The sequence below is a fragment of the Leiobunum rupestre genome, chromosome 8, assembly GCF_980474605.1.
Source record: "Leiobunum rupestre chromosome 8, qqLeiRupe1.1.hap1, whole genome shotgun sequence".
Lineage (NCBI taxonomy): Eukaryota > Metazoa > Arthropoda > Arachnida > Opiliones > Sclerosomatidae > Leiobunum > Leiobunum rupestre.
In genome coordinates this window covers 43,584,609-43,609,639 of record NC_143391.1, presented here as the reverse complement: position 1 = coordinate 43,609,639, position 25,031 = coordinate 43,584,609, and the positions used below count along the sequence as shown (strand labels likewise).

At 35.7% G+C, this 25,031-nt stretch overlaps 2 protein-coding genes across 5 annotated transcripts in view; one reads left to right on the top strand and one right to left on the bottom strand.

Moving 5' to 3' along the window:
- LOC149933412 (uncharacterized) overlaps positions 1-1,583 on the bottom strand; it is a 5,016-nt gene extending 3,433 nt beyond the window's left edge. Inside the window, exons 1-3 of the mRNA XM_090157291.1 lie at positions 1,489-1,583; positions 1,361-1,427; positions 42-1,305 (exon numbers count right to left, since the gene is read on the bottom strand). Coding sequence (XP_090013417.1) covers positions 42-1,305; positions 1,361-1,427; positions 1,489-1,583 — 1,426 coding nt within the window. The remainder of the gene's footprint in view (positions 1-41; positions 1,306-1,360; positions 1,428-1,488) is intronic.
- On the top strand, positions 1,008-25,031 carry LOC149933411 (uncharacterized). Of its 4 annotated transcripts, XM_090155833.1 has the most exons (6): positions 1,008-1,612; positions 16,479-16,703; positions 19,151-19,207; positions 19,704-19,863; positions 21,460-21,655; positions 22,500-25,031. In XM_090155833.1, exons 5-6 carry the CDS (start codon positions 21,598-21,600, stop codon positions 24,302-24,304), a joined length of 1,863 nt encoding a protein of 620 aa, XP_090011959.1. In that variant the 5' UTR covers positions 1,008-1,612; positions 16,479-16,703; positions 19,151-19,207; positions 19,704-19,863; positions 21,460-21,597; the 3' UTR covers positions 24,305-25,031. The 4 variants fall into 4 exon arrangements, with proteins under 4 accessions (XP_090011959.1, XP_090011958.1, XP_090011957.1 ...); XM_090155832.1 differs by lacking the exon at positions 16,479-16,703; XM_090155831.1 differs by lacking the exon at positions 1,008-1,612 and having other exon boundaries at positions 15,901-16,703.

Below are 25,031 nucleotides of genomic sequence, written 5' to 3'. Positions count from 1 at the left end.
TTTGAATTCAATGGAATCGAAAGAATGTCGTTCAGCGGCACTTTGTATAAATTCTACGTCGTATTTTAATTTCAGTAACAATTCATTTATCTTCTTCGTTTCGTTCGCTACTTGATTGAGAAAAATGTCACAAACGTTATTATTTTTGTTATTGATTGATGATATTAATGAACAAATTTTAATTTCCGTGTAATCAAGTACATTTTTAACATCAGTCTCAAACGCTTGAAACGAATAAACACCAATCCATTGTTTTACGTGTTTAATATTGATATCCGAAGATACGTGACTAATAACTCTCTTTAAAGCGTCGTGTTGTACTTCTATAGAGACGTATGTCATGGCCAGCCTAATTTTTTCGAGATCTTTTCTAATGCAATCAAAGTTATTCTCCCTTAAACACAATTTAGTTAACAGATATTCGGAGTGGCTCAATAAATTCCTTAACGAGGTAATTGTGTCTCTAATCTTTACGGGCCACGTACGCGATAAACAGTTAATCACGCATTCGTTAATGTTTGCTGATTCTGGCGAGGTGTCGCCATCTTTCAAGTTTTCTCCAAGCACTTGAATCGCTCTTTCTACGAGCAGTTTTCGTACGGTTTCGTTTTCGCCGTTACTCTCGGAAAAAGCGAGATCCATGTACTTTATTATCTTATTCATCGAAGCGACATTTTTTATTAGTCCGACTGTTTCGCAAACGTCGTCCTTTACCGATTTATCAAACACGTTTTCGTTCCTCATTTCTTTCGCTAATTCTCCCAAATAGCGCAAGAGCTTACGTTTATTTAATAAGAGAATGCATATGCCGGATTTTCGAGGATTCGCCAGTGCAAAGATATAATAGTCCAGATAGTATTCTACCAATTCCCACGTTAATATATATTGAGCCTTAATTTTCTTTACTCGTTTGATGATATGAACATTTTTCGCTATTAAAGTAAGCGTGTAAATGAATAGGTTTTCTTCTTCAGTCATATCTAAACTGTCCATTTCGTTTATTTCAGAAATATGAACTTTGCTCAATTCGTCCATATTTAATTGGTTCAGTTGGAAAATCTTCGTCATTTGCGCGATTACAGTCTCGATTTTTTCCTTTACATCAATTTCTGGACTTCCGTTCTTGGCTTCTTGGTATCGGCAGTTTAACAAGTAGTCTTCAATCGCGAGTTTCACGTTATCCGAGATACGTATATTTCTCAGCTTAATCGTTTCGTAAGCTTTCGCTAAGTCAAGTTCCTTATATCCACCTCTTTCGAAGAAATTGAAGTCGTCGGAACAAATCGCATTATAAATGTGTACTTCCTGAAAGTAAAACAATTTCGTCAGTTGTCACTCAAATCTTTCAACGGTATTGTACCAAATTATATTTAACGTTAGCCAGGATTTCCAACTGTGGACCAGTTTCACCCTTTTGCGGCTCATCACTACAGTGTAGAAATTCTGGCTTTACAAAGTCAGCCGGTAATTAAGTTAACTTATACGTACATTTCACGAACGCAATGTCGGACATTGGACAATGGACGAAGACATTCGAGGACGCCGTGGGGTACTGTGACAGTCACATTGAACATAAACTGCATGGAATATCTAATGCGTGTTCTCTTTATTAGTAAGTTTGATGTATTGTTTGGTTACGTAGAACCTGAAGAGAGGGATATATATATATATATATATATATATATATATTAGGGATTCAACGGATAACCGGAACCGGAACCGAGAAGAACCGAGTAAATTCTAACAACCGTAACCGAAACCGGAACCGATAATATAAAAATTTGATAACCGTATCCGGAACCGGAACTGATATTTGTAAAATAATGATAACCGAAACCGGAACCGGAACCGAGTTTTTCATTATTTTAAACGGTTCTATAACTTTATTTATCAACATTTACCGCATGTTGAAATTTAGTAATTAAACTTCCTAATTTACTATTAGTTTTTCATATAAGCTCATCTTTATCCTATCTCAGATAACTCTATGTGGGTTTCTACGTAACTGTCAACTGACACACCCTTACGTATTCTCAATTGAAAATGGGCTCTTCCTCCAAATGTTTGCTTTAAAAACTGGCATAATCCGGAAATCCGGGATAGTTTTAGTTTTATTTTCTTCAGTCGGAAAACTCAACACAATTTCACAGTAACACATGCATTCGGTGAAGCTACACTCCTTTAAAAATTCAAAACCATTCTCATTTTATAATTGTGGATTTGTGTATCTGAAATTCATAAACGACTATAAAGACTTAAATACACGTCGTATGATAACTGTTGTTACTGTTAATGCCTTAATGACATTCGCGACCGATTACTCACTCTACATCGGGGGCTAAGCTCCCAGACCCCCGTTTCGTTTCTCTTTGCCCCCTCCAACTTCTTAAACGTTCCCACGCCCCTGAAATGAGGAGCGGAAAGGAAGGCAATGTCTCCCCAAAACTTGAAAGTACATCATTTGCCAACCCCCTCCATCTTGAAACGATGAAACCGTGGGAATTTTCAAACAGAAGATTTCATTTTTACTCTACTTTATTGAATAAACAAATAACGCGCTTACGTGAGTTCCCTACGAGAGAATAGTAGCAATATTTTTTTTTAATTATTTTACATTAAGTCATCTAGATCATGATTCTGGTTGGACTTGGGAGTCTGAACTCCAGACTTCTAAGATCTACCAGAACCTTTGTTTTTAATGCTCCAGACGCTGATTTATCTTAATCGTTTCACTTAGGGCTTAAAGCCATTTTTAAGCGTTTTATATATTTAACATGCAAGTACGTGTTAAATCTAATTGTAGAAGGCGATACATGTTAGCCCTAACTCTAGATGGCCCTAATGATTATAAGGGACCCCAAAAACAGTTTCGCGGGAGGGCCCCGAACCCATAGCTACGTCACTGAGAAAGCTACTATTTTTAAAATATAATTTATCAAAAACAAATTTTATTATCTAAATAAATAAATGTGGTGGATTTTATTTCTCTTTAACTTCATTTCTATTGCTTGTGTATTTAACTTTAATTAATACTAAACACACTGGAACCGTATAGGAACCGGAACCGATCGGTTCTAAATGTTGAGAACCGGAACCGAAACCGGAACCAAAAATTTAAGAACCGGATCCCTAACCGGAACCGATAAAGCAAAAGTTTAGGAACCGGTACCGGATCCGGAACCGAGATAGTCCAAAAAAGTGGAACCGTTGCATCCCTAATATATATATATATATATATATATATATATACATATATATCTCTCTCTCTATCTCTTAAAGACATACAAAATTTTGATGGTTTGGTAATCATGCTTGTGGACACCTTTTTTTAAAACCTCATTGATTTCTAGCTCCTAGTGATAAAAATACTTTTTTGAAAACTGTGAAACAAATTTCCATAAACACTATCCACCGGCATGATAAATGGGTTAGCTATTAAAATACCACCGTGGTTCGTGACCTTGATATACTTACTGACAATCGTTTAAATTATTCATCGCACACCTTAACTATCAGTAAGCGTATTAATTCAATCACTGGCTTAATTAGCACGACGAATTTGTTATTTTCAGTCATAAACTCTCACGCGAACTATATATTGTTCTTTAACTCTGCCTAATATAATGTCAACGTTGCTTCTGTGGTATGGTCTCCCGCTAGGGCTGGTAACAATAAAACCGAAATTACGTTCTCAGAATTAAAGATCCAATGGTGTGACATCGCATTACCAATCTGGTTTACGTATTCGATTTATATTTACGTTTGTAGAAAATTACACTAACAAAAACTAAAAAAAAAAATTTTGCTGTATAGATTACTGTGTTGTATATGTGTAACTAAAATTGTATTTTATTTAATTGATGTGTATAATTTTTATTTTATTTTTTTATTGTTTGTAAACTCATTGAAAAATTTTGTATCTCGTATTGTATTTGTGATTTATGTGATAAGTTCTTTTTTTGTAAATATTTCTTTATTTTTAAACCATTGCATTCCGATTGTAGCGAAATTGGGGAAGGCCCACGAAAGTTCCCAGAATCCTGGGACGGAGAGTTTGGCGCCTGACACCGTAGGTGTCCGAAAACTTTCCGTCCAAAGGATGGTTATTTCGAAGGGGGGAAACAAAATTTGAGAGGGGTTTCCTGTTTCGGACACGTATCTTTCGATTTGGACATTAAGAAAAAGAATCGAGAACCCGAACGGACATGCATGTAGTAGTCGCTGACGAACCCAGCGTTATAGTATAGTAAAAAAAAAGAGTTATAGAATTAAAGAATAGTTTGAAACTAAAAACCAAATTGAGTGTTATTCATTAAATTAAGACCCGACCATCGATAGATTAAAACTTTCCCAAAACAACAGTCTAGTGAGCGTTAAAAGAAAAACTTAGCTCTCCCGGTTTTGTAGACCCGGATTAAGAAATTCTACAACGTTCCCTGAACTCACGATGTCATTATCAATTTCGTGAACTTTTCGTTTAAACAAACAATCTCTAAGAATGCAACCGTATTAAAAATAGCTCTACAAGAATTAGGCTTAGAAGGACCAGGGATATCTCAATCGAAACGATATATAATGCCAGTAGCGGCGCTAAGGTTTTTTCACGGGTGGGCTAAATATTTTGTGGCCCCTAAGAATTTTGTGGCCCTTACCATTTTAGTTACCCCTTATAATTTGGTGGCAGCTGTGGCTTGCCCTCCAATATGTCTCTTATAGCTTCTACATATTTAAAAATTTGAAAATTTAACTCAAAGTATAAATTGCACTCTTCTCTTTTTTTACTAAACTCGTCAACACCCAACAAAGGATTGTCTCTTAACCTATTAGATAAATCTCTATTTATAGAGAGCAAGGCTAAATTTGTTAATCGATTTTCAGACGTTGTTCTTAAAAATGATTCGAGTCTATTAAGTGTACTAAAACTACGCTCTGAAATAGTATTAGCAACAGGTATGCATAATACAATTTGGAAATATTTTACGAGATCTGGGAATGCCTGCTCGTATGTCAATAAATATTTATAGCAATCGGAAACATTTTGCAAATTTTGAGGTTTAAGATATTCATTGGTTTCAAGCTGCGTTTGCAAACTTTCTGTGTTTATGTTTTCACCGCTTTTGGTACTAAATAACATTTTAGCAACGTTGACCTGATTTTTCAGAGACTCCATTTCAAAATTAAATCTTTTATAGTTTTGACAAAACGCAGTAATTTTTTCAACGTTCAAAAACTCGCTCGAATTTGGGTCTGATGCGCAAAGTTCTTCATAAATAGAACAATTTTCTAACAATCTTTTTTTCATTTCTAATACGAATCTATCTAAAATTTCAAAATAAGTTGCTTTAAGTTGGTCGCCAATAGTTTTGAACTCCGTTTCCCGACTTCCTATAGTACCCGTTATTATGGTACCTTTTAACCTTTTGTGTTGAATAATTTTTCTTTTCATGGGTACTTTGACGGAACTATTCTTTTCTGGTACTGGAATTGAGGCTGAGAGAGCTAATTGTTTCGCAACATCCCAAATTTGATCGAATCTTTCAGAATTTCGGTCCGTTTCTAACTTTTTTATTGTGGCACCGCAAATTTCTACACTGCAAATAAATCGTTCACCTTAAGATCACTATTGTACACATTGGTAGCACATACATGTGATCTGTATATGTTTTACAAAGTGAGCCCATGTGTGCTTTTACGATCTCTGAGTGTTCACTCTTTTGAAAATATCGCTTATAAGTGATCTCGGTTCACCTATCAGTGATCTTAAAGTGATCAGGGTGCCCTTAAAGAACGCATAACACATTTAGAACACTAGTATCAATGGTTTGGGACACTAAATTATCACTTTGAGGACACCACGTTGTAAAATTTGGTACACCACATAATCTCTTTTCGAACACTTTAAATTTTTAGTGCCAATTGGTACACTAAGCGTAACATCAAATGGTTTATATATATCATCTTAGCAGACGCTAAAGCTTGAGCGTCGCTGCGCCACCTAGTCTAATTTCGGTAGCGAATTGAAATTTCATACTTTTGTTTTATCCCCATTAGCTACTGAAAACTTTCGTTATGCCCCCTTTCGGCGGCCATCCACGACATGTAGAGGATACAAATACGTAATGAAGTCAAAGCTACGAGAACAGGGGGCTTAACAGACGTTTGATACACGGTGATCCCACTTAGCAGAAGCTAAGCAAAAGCTTCTGCGTCGCTGGCGCCACCTAGATTCGTTTCAGTATGGCTAATACACTTGTTTTCAAACACGGACAGTAGGCGCCGACTCTTATTCCTGTTTTTCTACGCACGGCGTCTATAGGCCCCGTGCATGAAAAGAGAAGATACAAGTAAATTCAAAATCGTCTGCTTAACTTTTAATTTATCCAAGGACTATAGTGTAAATTTAATAAAGCAGACGAAAATGAGAGCCACATGTGGTATTTTTCCTCATTGCGGATAGCTTTAATGCTGCCAGATATCTAATCTACGCCAGGGGCCTATTGCCTTACATATTTATTTCCTACCCATATCGGTAAAACCAAGATTTTTCAACGCATGGGATCTAAACTATTTTTTTAGATATATCTGTAGTAGCAGAAAAAGATACTTATATTATTCACGTTAATAAATTGCAAACAAAAATAATGCCGTTCAATATTAGAGCACTAAATGATCACCTGTGCAACGAAATTGGCTCACCTGTTCACTTAAAGAAATAAGGGAACACTACTGTTTAAATGTTCTACTGTGTTTCCGGTGTGTTCTTTAATTGAACAAGTGAGCCAATTTTGTTGCGCAGGTGATCTTTTAGTGCTCTATTTTGAACTGTTTTTGAAACACTTTCAGAATGCCAAAAAACACTACAAGATCACTCAGGAACACTAAAAACACACGAAAAAACACTTAAACCGTAGTGTTCTCTTATGTGTTTGCTAAATGTGCTTTAAGTGAGCAAGTGAGCCAATTTTGTTGCGCTGGTGATCTTTTAGTGATCCACCTGTACACACTTTTGAATTGCTTAAAGAACGTATTATTCACGCTTGTAGATCACTATAGTACACTAGTTACACACACACGAAGTACTAAATTCCAAATGTGATCTCTTGGTGTATAGTGATCCGATTTTGTTGCGCACTTTTAGCGTGCTTTTAGTGATTTACTAGTGAACCTTTTTTTTGCAGTGTACCTTTGGATTTTGCAAATATTCGGACAACACATTTGTTACGCCTAAAATCTCATTTAATGCTACGACCATTAATAAAATGCTGAAATTTTGAAGCTGGGAATGGTACCCTCTACATTCGGCTGCTTCCTCAGATTTGCCACTTTCAATTAAGTTTTCTAAAGCTAAAACTACAGCATTATATCTAGTTCTAAAAAAATGTATACATTTTTTTTTACTGGACCATCTAGTGTCACAACTCTGGGGTAATTTTAATATTACATCGTATTCAAGCTCTTTTTGGGCCTCTTGAAAATACTCACTTCAAAGTGACGAATTACTTTGAAATGTATAAATTGCCTGTAACAAACCAAGTGTTTCACGAATTATTGGTACATTCTTACAGGTATCCACCAAAACTAAATTTAGGCGATGGGCGTAACAGTGCACATATGGACACATCCCACCCACAGCATCGTTAATCCTAATGTTCACCCCCGACTTACTTCCACTCATTACACTCGCTCCGTCATATGTTTGATATTTTTAACCCATTTGATAAAAGAATATTAATAATCGCGGAAGATAAAGATTCAGCGTCAAATTTATGTAAATCAACAAAAGACAAAAACCTTTCAAGAACATCTCCCTTAGTGGTGGTAAATCGAACACAAACACTTAGTTGTTCTACACCGCCTTTGTCCCTAGTTTCGTCAGCAATTATTGCGTAAAAACCACTCGAATCATTAATATCCTGAATAATCATTCTTTGAACAAGTGCACCACTAGTGTTAATAAGCTCGTTTTGTATTGATCTGTGGGTATATTTTGCTACATTGGGCATGCTATCTACTTTTTTCTTTAAGTCAGGTGAAATGCGCTTTAACAATTCTAGGATTTCAATGAAATTTCCACGATTTTGCTGATCGTCGTTCTCTCGATGCCCTCTTAACGCGATATCCTGTTGAGCGCATGTTAAAACAATTTGCACATGGGCGGATAAAACTTCTCTGTTTCGAATAGTATCTAAACGGTGTTGCTTATTTATCTGTGAAGTTATAGCTCCTCGTTTCTTAGACTGTAAAAAATGTATGTACTTTGTTTCCGCTAATTGGTGGGTCGATTTCTCGGAAGTAAAATGTTCGTGAAATTTCTCATTAATATTTTTCCAATTTTTAAAACCAGTTGTGAAATATGTTTTTTTACCACTGCTTGGAAAATGACGGCAGCAAAAACAGTATACCATGTCATTTTCTACAGAATATTCCAAAAGGGATATTTTACATAATAAATACTATTGAAACTTCGTTTTTGACCCCTAATAATCATTTGGAGAAATGATAAGAGCCTTGGTTGAGCGAATGGAGAATCCATGTCGATACTAATGTCAGGAATAATTTGAGTTGCATTTAAATCAGATAGAGCAGGAGTTAAATGGTGCACGATACTGCTATTCTCATGGAGTTCTCGGGAATTCCTGGAAGCGACAAATGAAAGTGCAATGTCATTTGAATTGTTTGATTCACTTTCACTAGGAGCTCCTATTAAGATATTATCAATAACTGATTCTTCAAGCCTTCTACAACTTTATCGAAAACATTTTGACTCGTTTGCAACATAAAATGTTTATTTATAACATCGTTCGATTTATTAGTTGAAAGATTACTTTCAACATGAACCCCTATAGCGTCCTTCAATAAGCTTATTTTATTGTCAGTACTATTTTGTTTTGGTTCGGATTCTAGCGATTTGTTTTCGTTGTGGAAAAGTTGATTTTTTAAAGATTCAGTAGTGGTTGGTAAGTCAAGTTTGTTCGCAATTGCATTTAATTGAGTTTGTTCTAAGACTGGAATTGATGTTTTGAAGTACTTATTTAGAGCCCCTTTTTGAGAATTTAAAAATTCTTGACTGGCTTTTCGCTTTTTGCGACTTTGGCTTCCGGACGGAAATTTTCTCCCACTCATTTCTACAATTTTTTTAATTTGTCAATACTTAAATAGTTAAATTTACCGGATATAATTATCTAAAATGTATCTCTAAAATCCTTCTAAGTTTCTAAGATGTTAGAAAAATAACTAATAATAGTAATTTGCCTTGACAAAGGCGGTTTTGGAAAATATATATCTACTAATAGTTAGCTAGCCCTGAAAAATGCTTTTTGGAAAAATTAACTATTAATAGTTAATTAGCCTTTAAAAGGCTGTTGAAATAATTTGAAATAAAATCAAACTATCAACTAGTCATTTAGCTAAGTGTTTATATTTTAAACAAGCGCATTAGGGCTTCTTTAAACCTCGAGGAGGTAGAAGTCCGCTCTTGCTAAAATATTAGAACAGAAAAGACTAAACTACTTATAATTCGAGAAAGACTTTCAAAATATATATCTACTAATAGTTAGCTAGCCTTGAAAAAGGCTGTTTGGAAAAATTAATTATTAATAGTTAATTAGCTTTTAAAAGGCTGTTGAAATAATTTGAAATAAAAATAAACTATCAACTAGTCATTTAGCTAAGTGTTTATATTTTAAACAAGCGCATTAGGGCTTCTTTAACCTCGAGGAGGTAGAAGTCCGCTCTTGCCAAAATAATAGAACAGAAAGACTAAAGACTTAAAATTCGAGGAAGACTTTCAAAATAGACCTGACTCGTTCTGGAGCTCAAGACGAAATGGAAAGAAATGTTTAAAAAAAAAGCAGCTTAGCGGTCGAGCCTGGCATTGACCATATTTCGCAAAAGATGTGAAATCGAAAAACCGCAGAATTTTCCAGGAAGCGAGAAGAGCAAGGTCGTTTTATTGTTGTGGCTATCGTCGCGTTTACTGGACCCCCTTCTGAGCTTGTATCCCAGCGTCGGATTCCGAGCATTGACGTGCATGCCCGCTGGGGTATTTCCCGAAATTCCCTCAAGCCCCTTTCTTTTCATTAAATTGTTCATTAAACTTTCTCTCCATTTCCGCTCCCTTCGCCTCCCGAATCTATCTGTTTATGGTCTACTATCTTTTTGAGTAAACGAATTGATTTTTAAAGATTTTTCCCCCCGAAAAACTTTACTTGGCAATAAAAACATAAATAAATTTCAAATATGTGGCGTCTTAAATATAAATATGTGGCCCTTTTAATATAAATATGTGGCCCCTCTCAGAAATGCAGGGAGCTTGACTTACCAACCACTACTGAATCTTTAAAAAATCAACTTTTCCACAACGAAAACAAATCGATAGAAACCGAACCAAAACAAAATAGTACTGACAATAAAATAAGCTTATTGAAGGACGCTATAGGGGTTCATGTTGAAAGTAATCTTTCAACTAATAAATCGAACGATGTTATAAATAAACATTCTATGTTGCAAACGAGTCAAAATGTTTTCGATAAAGTTGTAGAAGGCATTGAAGAATCAGTTATTGATAATATCTTAATAGGAGCTCCTAGTGAAAGGGAATCAAACAATTCAAATGACATTGCACTTTCATTTGTCGCTTCCAGGAATTCCCGAGAACTCCATGAGAATAGCAGTATCGTGCACCATTTAACTCCTGCTCTATCGGATTTAAATGCAACTCAAATTATTCCTGACATTAGTATCGACATGGATTCTCCACTCGCTCAACCAAGGCTCTTATCATTTCCCCAAACGATTACTAGGGGTCAAAAGCGAAGTTTCAATAGTATTTATTATGTAAAATATCCCTTTTGGAATATTCTGTAGAAAATGACATGGTATACTGTTTTTGCTGCCGTCATTTTCCAAGCAGTGGTAAAAAAACATATTTCACAACTGGTTTTAAAAATTGGAAAAATATTAATGAGAAATTTCACGAACATTTTACTTCCGAGAAATCGACCCACCAATTAGCGGAAACGAAGTACATACATTTTTTACAGTCTAAGAAACGAGGAGCTATAACTTCACAGATAAATAAGCAACACCGTTTAGATACTATTCGAAACAGAGAAGTTTTATCCGCCCATGTGCAAATTGTTTTAACATGCGCTCAACAGGATACCGCGTTAAGAGGGCATCGAGAGAACGACGATCAGCAAAATCGTGGAAATTTCATTGAAATCCTAGAATTGTTAAAGCGCATTTCACCTGACTTAGAGAAAAAAGTAGATAGCATGCCCAATGTAGCAAAATATACCCACGGATCAATACAAACGAGCTTATTAACACTAGTGGTGCACTTGTTCAAAGAATGATTATTCAGGATATTAATGATTCGGGTGGTTTTTACGTAATAATTGCTGACGAAACTAGGGACAAAGGCGGTGTAGAACAACTAAGTGTTTGTGTTCGATTTACCACCATTAAGGGAGAGGTTCTTGAAAGGTTTTTGTCTTTATTGATTTACATAAATTTGACGCTGAATCTTTATCTTCCGCGATTATTAATATTCTTTTATCAAATGGGTTAAAAATATCAAACTGTGTAGCGCAAACATATGACGGAGCGAGTGTAATGAGTGAAAGTAAGTCGGGAGTGAACATTAGGATTAAGGATGCTGTGGGTGGAATGTGTCCATATGTGCACTGTTACGCCCATCGCCTAAATTTAGTTTTGGTGGATACCTGTAAGAATGTACCAATAATTCGTGAAACACTTGGTTTGTTACAGGCAATTTATACATTTCAAAGTAATTCGTCACTTTGAAGTGAGTATTTTCAAAAGGCCCAAAGAGAGCTTGAATACGATGTAATATTAAAATTACCCCAGAGTTGTGACACTAGATGGTCCAGTAAAAAAAATGTATAAATTTTTTTAGAACTAGATATAATGCTGTAGTTTTAGCTTTAGAAAGTGGCAAATCTGAGGAAGCAGCCGAATGCAGAGGGTACCATTCCCAGCTTCAAAATTTCAGCATTTTATTAATGGTCGTAGCATTAGATGAGATTTTAGGCGTAACAAATGTGTTGTCTGAGTATTTGCAAAATCCAAATGTAGTTATAACTCAAGCCGTAGCAATTTGCTGTGCCACAATAAACAAGTTGGCAAGCCAAAATATACCTCTCCTCGGAAGTATGGTCCCTAGTGGTATTAATTTCTCGATACGACCCCCAAAGATATCTCCGCAATTCAGAGTTATTTACGAAAAACGTATTCTCGGTTCAAACCCTGCCCGGTATAAAATTTTAATTTTAATTTAAATAATTGAGACGAAACAATCGAGTTTAATTTATTCAGAATATTATAAATTAAGTAGTTACAACAGCGAGTTAGACTTACTTAAACAATGCACAATTGAATTTAACCCTTTTTACGGTACATGTTTATCAGTTGAATATAATACTAAGCAAATTTTAATGAAAGAAACATCTACAGATGGTATTTGTATTTTTCTCGCTTACGAAATACTTGCCGCATCTTTAACGCTCATTTTATTTCAACTTCCAGTGGACGTTGTGACACATACCGCATGAAAAAGACCAATGCCGTCCAATTTCCAATATCATATAATGACTCGCACACCCAAGAAATCATTGACTGCGTTAGAAATCGTAGATATCCAAATATCCACACCAAATATATTTACAAGAAGCAAAAACCTTACCATCAACAAAGCACAGAGAGCCACTTGACTAACCGCCAGCTCTTAAAGCAATTAACGTTAAATTATCTCCTTTGAGATAACACAACTATATATAGGTCGTTAAGAATACCCGTAAATAAATAACAAAAAAAACTAACAAAGTGGACCACCCACAGGGTCTACCCTTTAACCCTCTAATCTCGGCTGACTGCGCTAAAACAAGATTTAACCTTTAAAAAAAACCAGATTAGGCCTTCATAAATTCATTAATAAAAAAAGACTTTATTACCTATTATGCTTACGATGCCTGTCTTAATTTCAGTGAATCTAAGCAGCTATCGGTGGTTCTGTGGTAGAGCGCTCGACTGCCAAGCCGAATGGTCTGGGTTCGAAACCTGGGTGGCGCATTTGTTTTTAATCAATAGAGAAACGCTAAATTAGAATTTCTTCGATGCAATAATTTCAATTTCAATTCTATTTCAATTAAACCAAAATTTCGTACTCTATTAAATACGCTTCCGATAAAGCTGAAGGTCTAATTTTCAATAAGGCGTAACAAGTGTCGGTGGTTCTGTGGTAGAACGTCCGCCTGTCAAGCAGGAGGTCTCGGGTTCAAATCCCGCCCGATGCGATCGCAAATTGATACTAAGACGAATACCGTGTACAACTGGTGGAAACCCTGCCATTGGACGTTGAGAGGTAGCATTACACTCAGCACTCGGTCCGTCCCAAAGTCATTAAGAAGAAGTTGGAGAGAAAACGCCCATATAAACACAACAGACTCAACATGCACAACCATCAGAACACAAACACAACAAATTCTACACTCACAACCTACGCATAAACATTACAAAAACGTAATACACCAAACCGTCACGACGGTGAGCGAAAAAACACCATCCAAACCAAACCGCAAATGAATCCGTTAACGCTCACCGTCACACGGTGGTTTTGCCAACCCTTTGAGAAACTGCGTACGCAGTGATTACACTTTGCACCGAAATACGAACGCGTTCGCAGGCCTGACAGACCCACAGACCCACAGAAAGACACGGTGGTTGTATAACCCCTCCTAGGGGACTTTGTCCCCTCGGAGAGGTAAAAAGTTAGAAACAGACCGAAATTCTGAAAGATTCGATCAAATTTGGGATGTTGCGAAACAATTAGCTCTCTCTGCCTCAATTCCAGTACCAGAAAAGAATAGTTCCGTCAAAGTACCCATGAAAAGAAAAATTATTCAAAACAAAAGGTTAAAAGGTACCATAATAACGGGTACTATAGGAAGTCGGGAAACGGAGTTCAAAACTATTGGCGACCAACTTAAAGCAACTTATTTTGAAATTTTAGATAGATTCGTATTAGAAATGAAAAAAAGATTGTTAGAAAATTGTTCTATTTATGAAGAACTTTGCGCATCAGACCCAAATTCGAGCGAGTTTTTGAACGTTGAAAAAATTACTGTGTTTTGTCAAAACTATAAAAGATTTAATTTTGAAATGGAGTCTCTGAAAAATCAGGTCAACGTTGCTAAAATGTTATTTAGTACCAAAAGCGGTGAAAACATAAACACAGAAAGTTTGCAAACGCAGCTTGAAACCAATGAATATCTTAAACCTCAAAATTTGCAAAATGTTTCCGATTGCTATAAATATTTATTGACATACGAGCAGGCATTCCCAGATCTCGTAAAATATTTCCAAATTGTATTATGCATACCTGTTGCTAATACTATTTCAGAGCGTAGTTTTAGTACACTTAATAGACTCGAATCATTTTTAAGGACAACGTCTGAAAATCGATTAACAAATTTAGCCTTGCTCTCTATAAATAGAGATTTATCTAATAGGTTAAGAGACAATCCTTTGTTGGGTGTTGACGAGTTTAGTAAAAAAAGAGAAGAGTGCAATTTATACTTTGAGTTAAATTTTCAAATTTTTAAATATGTAGAAGCTATAAGAGACATATTGGAGGGCAAGCCACAGCTGCCACCAAATTATAAGGGGTAACTAAAATGGTAAGGGCCACAAAATTCTTAGGGGCCACAAAATATTTAGCCCACCCGTGAAAAAACCTTAGCGCCGCTACTGGACCTTGAACCTCAATCATAACGAAAAACCCCGCGGTTATTCGACCAGTTTTCAAACTTTTCGAAATAACCAGTATTTCAATCCCTCTTTTCGAATATTCGACTATTTGATCAGGAAAATCGAATATTCTCAGACTTTATTCGATTCGACCAATCAAATATTCGATTTGACATTCGATCAAATTATTAGATGCTATTACTATAAAATAATTGACTATAAAATAAATACCTGTAAAATAATTGACTATAAAATTAATAACTGTAAAGTAATTGACTATAAAATAATGGACTATAAAATAATTGACTATAAAATAATTGACTATAAAATAATTGACTATAAAATAATTAAAATAAACATAACATAAACAATTAAAACCAACATACTAAAAATAATTAAAATAAACATACCATAAAATAATTAAAATAAACATAATATAAAATAATTAAAATAAATATACTGTAAAATCATTAAAATAAATTGTAACTATAAAATGATATCATTCGAAAAACAAGGACCATAACTTTTATCAAAATTTAAATTTTTTAATATGTGGACCATATAACACCGCGAAAAAGCGAAGAGGTATACCATTTAAATATTTTTTTTTTAATTCAAACAACAATTCCCCGCCCAAAACACGTACAATATCTATACCAACCGCGGTTTTCAACACGTACGAATCTAAGCTACCCAATATACTTAGACGTAAGGAGAGTTTAGGCTTGAGCATGCTGAAACATAGGGTGACGTCATGCTGCCAAGTCCCTTGTAATTCTTTTTAATTGTATCTTTAAATTTAATTAATTTAATTAGTACCATTTGAATGTTTGGCCAAAATAAAATTAAAGGCCTAGTATTCCTTCTGCCGGTCACCCTTGAAATTTTCTTACCCACGATGTTTCTCCTTGCATTTACGCTTCCCGCAAAACACGATCGGGACATTTTCTGCCTGCCAGTTAGCGCCCCGCTGATTTTCGAAGGAGGAAGCTCGATCTCCTATTCTTTCGACAATTGACCATTGCAATACGACTTGCCTTAGCGTTAGAGTCATGTCTAAATAACTTCAATATAGATTTTACATTTACTAACTCGTGTCAATAGTCGCTTTCGCTACGAGGTTACTTAATTATAAGTAAAATTTCGACTATTAATAATTATAATTAAAATGTTTTTGATGATTATTAACCATTTAGACCAACATAACATAATAAATAAATTTTACACTAAATCTTACTGCCTAATAAATTCTTAATTACATAATATGAAATGAATGTTGTTTTTGCATCAGGGTGGCCAAGAACGGCCTTAACTGAAAAATTAGGGTTTCACTGGCAGAAACCTAAGATCAACGTTATGCCGAAAGTGGTTCAAAGAAGAGTGAATACTTTACAAATACCTCTTTGTTATCATCCGGTAAATTCATCTTCAACTATTGGCTAATTTCTTGGTACACTAAGTGTTAAATTCAGTAAGACTTTGATAATTTTGGATAAAACATAATTGGTATAATATCACCGTCCCAACGAACAAGATGGGAGGAAAATTTCAAACTGTAGCGATATAGATAATGAAAAACCACGTCATTTTGTTATACCATAATACCTATACGCTTATTACGCATTCGGAGGGCAATCTTCAGCGTTGTTAGATTAGGCTAACCTTTTTAATAGCTTTTGCCAATAAATTTTCTCTTTTCCTATCACTAGCGTACCCTGCTAAATGGCGACTCAACCATATCCGAATCCAAGGGGAGTTCGTACGAAATCTCTATATAGATTCTAGATAGTCGCCGCAACGCTAGCTGTTTGTTTCAAATATTTTATGTTACACGTACTATCCAAAATAGAGATTAGATAAAAATGCGCCCTTATATTACAATTTTTGTCCTTTATCGCGTCAATTCGTCGCTATTTGTGGAGAGGACGCTGAAAGTAAGTACAGCTAAAGTATTTTACGTTTTTTATACTCGATTTTGGTCAAATTCATTTCTGAATTAAGAATAGAAAATGTATGAGAAGAAATATGTATGAGAAGAAATACGAAGGTGGGGTGGCGGAGTGGTTAGCACTTTGGCCTCGCAGCAAGAGGAGCCGCGTTCGATCCCAGCTAGTGGCACTGGGTGAAAATCCGGAACCACTCCTTCTGCGTAGAGTTTGTAAGTTCTCTCCCCACTGCTTAAAGAGGTTTTCCCCCGAGATCTTTGGTTTCCCCTTCCCATAAAAACTTGCTGAGGTTAACGGTAATAGTTAGTGTAGGGAGCTGTTGGCTCGCGTGGCATGAAGGGCTTGCCACCACCCTCCTACGCATTGTAACCCGGCCACCTGTTACTTGATCACGCACAAGCAACATTGCTTATGTGGTCGAAGGTGGTGCCTTGGGTATTAGCTCTATTTAAAAAAAAAGTTAACAGCTAACTCCGGATCTTAGTGTGAAAATGTCGCCAGCACATGTAGGATAAGGTTTCCATAAGGGAAGATTCAAGTTGCCTTGTAACAACTTTTGAGCGTATTTAAGATTTTATTTGAAGAAAAATATGAACCAGGCTGATTTCCACAAGGTGTTCAAGACATACTATCGTGAACCGGAATAAGTCGATTTCTTGTCTGTCATGGCGGCCATTACCCAACAACATAATTTTCTGGCGAAGTGTCGCGCATGAGCGTTAGGTTGAACCTTCTTTACACGAAGCTCAGGGCGACTCGTGCGCCATCTTTAAAAGATAATTTTGGCTGGGGTGTGAAATAAGGACTTCTCATTTAACGATGACGTTACTCTCTCTACTAAAAATATTTATCCTTCAAAATTAAAAATTATCATCCAGTTTAGCATGTAAGGCCTGATATTTTATTTATTTTATAATTTTATAAAAGCTACGTTGCCACGACTTAAGGCTCAACTTGTAGGCATACCATTTCTATTATTTCAGATTTGGTTCAAAGTCGGGCGTAATGTAGACCTATATCAGATATGAAATTTCCCAACCGAAAATGTTTTCGACCACTTAAAACAAAAAAAAATCCATTTAAAAAAGCATGGGATTTTCTCGGTTTCACAAGGGCCTAGTTACGAAAATTTTCAAAAAATTCTATAATCACGAAATGTATAATTTGAACCACATTTAGGTAAATCTCATCAAGTTTGGGTAAATTGTAACCTTTTTGGGGTAAAATTGTAAAAAAGTTTGGGTAAGATAAGGAAAAAATCCTATTTTCTACAGTAGCTACAGTAGCTAGCAGATACAAGGTCACGTCAAGCTTTATTATCGTAGAAGCGTTCTTGCTAAAGTAAATTAAATTCATTATTTTGGAAAGCATATTTAGTGAAGCGCTGATCGCTTACGACCACCTAACCCCTATAATATCTCATTAGACAGATTCCGAAAGCCAGTGGCTGAAAATTTCGCCCTCCCAATCTCCCAAGTTGAAGGCAAGACGACGGAACAGTCGTTATGACGAAGGACAGAGTTTCCCAACATGTGTTTCGCGGAACTATTTGAGAAAAAATATAAAGTGCTAATAATCCATGTAGGGTTTTAATAAATCCGCAAGTTGCGCTAATAAATAGTTAAACTTTATTTTAAACATTAAATCCGGGGGTTTTTTCGCTATAAAAACAAAACAAAACACGGATTTGCGCTCCCCCCCCCCCTTCTCCATTCGGGGGTCCACGGATTTTTTTCCAGATACAAAAGGGTTGCGCCATTCAAAAAGTTTTGGAACCAATGATGAAGGGGGGGGGGAGAGAATTTCCACCATCTTATCAGCTTATCCGGAATTTAGAATTTAGCAATTTTAGTACTACTTCTAGATCTTCATGCGCAGTATCTGTTGAAGATCAAAGACTAGTATCTGTTCATAGATTAACCCACTCGCATAGAGTGGAAGGCCCTATGGAAGCGCATGAAACATTATTCCTAACGGGCCAGCTTGTTTTCGAGGCGTGGATAAATATAGTCCGAAGAGCGATGGTGTGGTTTTTACATTTTTTAGAATATAAATTTACTTTTTTATCCAGATATTGTACATTAACGCTAGGCCAACTTGTTTATTTTATGCCTCGAAAACCAGACGTGGCGCATGAAAAGTGTTCAGCTTGAACAAAAAAGAGGCTTTTACTATAGTCTTCCCCCTTAAATGAAACATTATATTGAAAACCTTGTGGGTTGGCCCTCCCAAAAAAATGGTCTCAATCGAGTTAGTCAAACGTTTTGAATCACACTTATTGGTATCTTTTTCTCCCGCATATTATTAACATTGACAATATAATTCTTTTAATTTCGTTATTGTTTTATATTTCGACCTAATAGCCTCTTTACTCTTTGTACGATCAAATCTAACCTATTTGTACAATACAATATAATATATTTCATTTAATTTAGATCAAAAAGTCGTCGGTACATAAAGAACGAATAGTAGCGTTTCGCGTGGGAGATAAGGTGAGTAAAACACAAAAGAAGTATATTATTTCATGCTTTAACATCATAATCATTAATTAGAATGTAGTTCCTGTTCTTTTATATAAATAATATATGTCTATATCTTTATTTAAAAAAGCCGAGGCTTAAAGTTCATTAAATTAGTTTTCTGCGAGGGGATAACCACTCTTAGAAAATCTGTACACCGGATTACGCTTAGATTACCACTGCCAAAGGCAGGGACTTCAAAGATTACGCGTAATCCCATTAGTACAGTCAAAGGTACGGCTCTGTACACCGATTACGCGGAGTGATCAGCCCCTCGGTTTTCTGATGATAATTGAATCAACTTTAAACCTCGGTTTTTTTAAATAAAGTTATAGACATGTTCGAATTTAACAAAGTTGTAAAAGACTATTATTTTTTAAAGTCCTGTTTTGCCAAGAGGCAACTTACTTATATTTTATTACGTGAGGATCAAAGCCACCTATTAATTATTGATTTTAACTAATTTCAGATTTAAGTGTCATCGGTGTATAAAGACCGAATAGCAACGTCTGTCTCTGGGGATACCGCCGTTGCTATTCGTTCTTTATATTCGGGGTACCACGATCTTCAGCACTTCCAATTCACTGAGAGAGAGTAAACATTTGCGAACATTCCCAGACGTCATCGAGGTAAAATATTTTGGTGGATTTCTCATTTGTTTTATTGTTCCAGGTAAAAAAGATTCGTACCATTACTACTGGATGAACGGATTTGTATATTTTAATACGTTCGTCGTATTTAAAGTATAAGTTAACCGATTAGAATTAAACTGTTAAATGACCACCACCGTCAAAGCTTAAAGTTTTAAATTTTGTATACAATGGAATGGGTTCTCGAATGGCGGTAACCACGTCCCAAAATATTAAATTGTAATTTTGTAATTAATTTTGAAGTTGGGATTTATTGAGGGTAGAGCGACAGATGCTGCTGCTTCTGAAATTTTGACCAACATCACTTAGCGTCCTATGATCCTCGTCTGGAGCCAAGGCCACCGCCCTAAAGCACACGCTAGCCTCGTTAACTAATCTAGATAGTTTTTTTTTTAATTTTCCGTCGTGTGGCTCTGCGGGTAGGTAAAAAAATGGCCGCCAATTGTTAATGCTAAAGATAGAAACCGAAATAAAAGTAAAATTTTTGGAGCGTTTAAACGCATTTGATACTTATAAAAGGCTTGATCAATTTTTAAAACGCGCACGATTTGATATTTGGAATAGAGTAGAACTGGTTCTTCAATGTAGCTATGTCTACCGAAGATCCGAATCGCCAGCTGATTGACGTAGTTAATTTATAATCCATCACGTGAAAAATAGTTTTCATATTTTGTCCCAACTTAAATAACAAACTTAGTTTCGAAGTCTCAAAGATAAAATACTGCGCAAACTGTAAAATAAATCGCAGTACATAATATGTAATTTTAATCTTCAGTCCATAGTCTTGCTACGTGTATTTCGGATAGAAAATGTAAACATCTCTTAAAATACATTAAAAGATATGTTAGATCCAAGTTTAAATAAACTATGTTTTATAATGTTTATCCAAAATTGAACTCTAAAATATATTGTTGTCTAGGGAATACCTATCACAAGATGAGGTCGAATAATACAGCGTGTCGTAAACTCTGGGGCGTGTTATTTGGGTTCTAATTAGTCAAAAATGTCGAGGGAACATGGGTTCTTAAAGGGAATACAACCTCAGGTTTTTTGGTGTGGAACACCAACACTTCGACCATTTCCCGCTCCCTCCTATGGCTTCAGATATTTTTGGCGCTGGTTAGTGATTTCCAGCCTAAATTGTTAACATAAAAAACATAAAAAAAACCTTAAATAAAGACTTGAGGTTATATTCCCTTTAAGAGAAATGGGCTCCCAAAATCCTACCCCAGAAACCGGTACACTTCCATGAAAACTGGCCAACCATATTCTTAAGGTCTAAGGTTCAGCTTTAAGGAAGTGTACCGAGTTTTGGGAGCCCATATCTCTGTAACGAAGCACTTAAGGACCCACGTTCATTCGACATTTTTGACTAATTAGGATCCAAAGAACACTAGATTTTACGACATTCTCAGTGGCGCATTTTCCGTAAGACTGACTAGGCTGACGCCTAGTGACCAAGGGGGAGGTAGTGTCGAGGGGCCCAAAGCAGCTCAAAGCCTAGGGGCCCTGCCATGAGTTATTACGGCGCTGGACATACTTATCGGAAACATCATGTATCATTTTATTTTGTAGGTGCAAAAACTGTCATTTCAAAAAGCTCTATAAATCAGAAAACTCGGTAGAGGAATTTTTGACAATTTCATTCACTGGAAGAAACCGTCGCTAACTTAAGAAACGATTTTTTCTAATCAACTTGGGAAGGTCCTCAAAATGGCAAATACTGCTACTGTTATGAGAAACCCCCTAAAAAGAAGGAAATGTGAAAAAGGTAGTCAAAATTACATTTCATTTGGAAAAATGTTCTATATAGTTAGTAATGCTCTGAGGAACGATCAGTTTTAAGCGCATAAATAACGTATTTCCCAATTGTTACTAAACGTTAGGTCCAGATTAATCTAACAATTACGCATAATTATAAAAAATCTTAGAAATTTTTTATGTATTTGAAAAACTACATCCTGGGACAGTTTAGAACTAGCACTCCATTAAAGATAAACGCTATTTAAGATCAAAATTAAACATAAACGCTATTTAAGATCAAAAACTGTATTTAAATAGATTGCTTACACATACGCCCTTTATAAATTTTATGAAATTGTGTTTCACTTCTCTTGGCTTGATAAATAGGCAGTAAATTTATATATTCGGCTAAAATTTAGCCAGCAAATCGCTCTGTACACCGAATTCGCCGCTTTTTGGGGATCATCGGTATTATGTAGGATTTTGACAATTATTAGTATTGTGTAGGATTTTGGGGACTTTTAGTATTATTCAAGATTTTGGGGACTTTTAGTATTATTTAAGATTTTGGGGACTTTTAGTGTTATTTAGGATTTTGGGGACTTTTAGTATTATTTAAGATTTTGTGGACTTTTAGTGTTATTTAGGATTTTAGGGACTTTTAGTATTATATAGGATTTTAGGCATGTTTAGTATTATGTAGGATTTTGGAGACTTAGTATTATGTAGGATTTTTGGGGACTTTTAGTATCGTGAAGGATTCCTGGATTTAGGTATTGTGCCAGTTTGTTTTTATACATTTGATAATAATTTTGTAACTTTCAATTATTTTCCAATTATGAGAATACATTTTGAAAATATAATTACTTTAGGTAACCCAACCTGTCGTTCAAATGAAGGAAGCTCACCCGTAAAGAGTTTACCGAAATCGAATAGCTTGGTACCTATTCAGTCGGATGGAGTTAAAATAAATGATCATCTAAAGTTGGCGAAAATGGTACAATTTGTAGCGATGATGATCAAGGAATGCTACGAAACCACCAACAAATTTTCGCCGGATAAAACGTTGACGAAAAACTCAACCCTTGTTTTTGAGAGTCTAAATAATCAGACAGGCAAAAGAGTTCCCGTAATTGTAAACTACCTTTATTTCAACAACCAACAGACTGAAAAAGAGGATATATTCATCTTGAGCAATAGAAGTTTCTCGGAATTGCCTGAGCTGTTATCGTTTAATATTCCTTTAGTTTACGAATTTGCTAAAATATCGATGAAAAACGGAAATATGTTCGTGTACACGAATCAGATGACCGACTCACCAGTAGATTTAATTTTATTATCGTCCGTAGAAAAGCTCGCTAATATCATGCGAGAGCAAAGGGCAATAGAAAGTTCTTTTTCCGATTCTAATCTGGTCGCTAAAATAGAAAAAATCGGGGAAAGATCGGGAGAGACCCTATTCCATTTAAATTTTCACGATAATTCTCGTTTTCTACACGAAAACTACCAAACACTCGAACGGCTATATGAATGGATGGTAACAAATTTAGTTGATGAAACGGGTGAAACATTTTTATTTCGAGCAATCCGAGTGGGTAATATGACAATTGTAAGATTGCTTCTTGAAATAGGTTTTAAAACTAACTCGAGTAACGCGGCGGGTGAAACACCCCTCCATTTGGCTGCTTTAGGGAATAAAGAGAGGTACTTGAAAATTATAGAGTTGCTTTTATCAAAAGGCGCTAATATTAACGCCTTTAATCTTAAAGGTGAAACGCCTTTGCACTTAGTCACCAGAGGAAACAGTTCCTCGCTAGTTCAAACTTTGATAGAACACCGAGCTAATGTACACGTTTTCGATGAAAATGGGTATACACCTCTTCATATTTCGGTAAGGAAGGGAAATTTAGCCTTTGTTAAGCTTCTTCTATCTGCCAAATCCTCAGTAAAGGCTTCTGATTTTCAGTACATGACACCGCTGCACCACGCAGCCTTAAATAACCTCAAAGATATTTCACTCGAGCTAATAAAGAGTGACGCGCCCCTACACTTTCGTGATATCCGAGGTCGAACCCCTTTACACTTAGCCTGTAACGAAAATAACGTCGGCGTCGTTGAGCGTTTGGTAGAAAGTGGAGCCAATGTGAACGCTAGAGATTTATCCGGTGACACCCCTTTAAGTCTCGCGTCCGAAAAAGGCCATTACGAAACGGTTGAGTATTTGCTTAAAGCCAAAGCGGATGTTAACTATCAAAACAAAGATTTCGAAACCCCTTTGCACAAAGCAACTAGAAACAACCAACTTGCCGTAATTGACTGTCTACTCCAAAATGAAGCTTCAATTGACTTCCCCAACAAAAATAATTCAACTCCCTTACACGTAGCTTTGAAAAAAGGAAACCTTGAGTTGGCAAAGTTCCTAATAAATAAGGGCGCTACTGTGCACCTTGAGGACAAATTCCAAGTGTCGCCCCTTTTTATATATATAGAAAAAGGGTTGAAGAATAAAGATAGAGATAACGAGCTTTATAATTTATTGAAGATGAAGGGTGCTGTTTCTAAAAACGAATATTTCATTAGAAGAGAGCAACGCCACGGCCCCGAACGACGGAATAAAATGGCTGAAAAACTGTGGCAGAAAATAAACAAAATGAAAAATAGTTGCCCAGCTTCGTAATTCCTATATATCTGGCTAAAAACGCTATAATGTGACAGACTTTGTCTATGAGTGAGTTGAGCGAAATCTTTGGCTAGAATAGCAAAGACTCGGTGAGACGTCCAACGAATTTGGGCCTGCTCGGTGGATGAGCGGGCTCAATTCCAGCTCATAGCGAGCAGCTTCGTGCCAAGTTGCAATAACAAGAGGAGTGTACAAACCGAATCGAGCACTGGCGGGTTACGACTCAACTCGCTCATAACCTACTGCGCAGCCTAGCGGTCAATTTCGTCTCGTAATTCCTTTTTAAACTATTTTGACATAATACACGGTTAGAATTTAATTTATTAAATGATTACAATTGAACAATCGAACAATTCTTTTGTTATCATTTATTAAATTTGTTAAAACGTTTAGCGGAAATAGCACAATTACAAAATATACATACGAAATTCGACACGATAAGCCCTTACAAATGCACCAAATGTGATACAGTTTATATATTTATTTAAATCTTGTAATAGACGATTTTCGCCTTTTTTAGCCATTTTAAAAATACAAAACGAGGAGAACTTGGCCGCTAGAGTTTGCGATTGTTAACTATTTTAATTTAAGACTAATTTTATTTTGGATAATTGAAATATCTAAAAAGTGAATTCTGTATATTGTATACTTGTAAATATGTTTTGAAAAAAGGAACATGTAATATCAAATTATGTTTGTAGACATTTTTAGTTGGTTCAGACTT

Coding starts and splice junctions, on each gene's coding strand:
- LOC149933411 (XM_090155832.1), top strand. CDS start 21,598: ATGGCAAATACTGCTACTGTTATGAGAAACCCCCTAAAAAGAAGGAAA. Junction 21,656..22,499: donor AAGAAGGAAATGTGAAAAAG/GTAGTCAAAATT, acceptor TAATTACTTTAG/GTAACCCAACCTGTCGTTCA.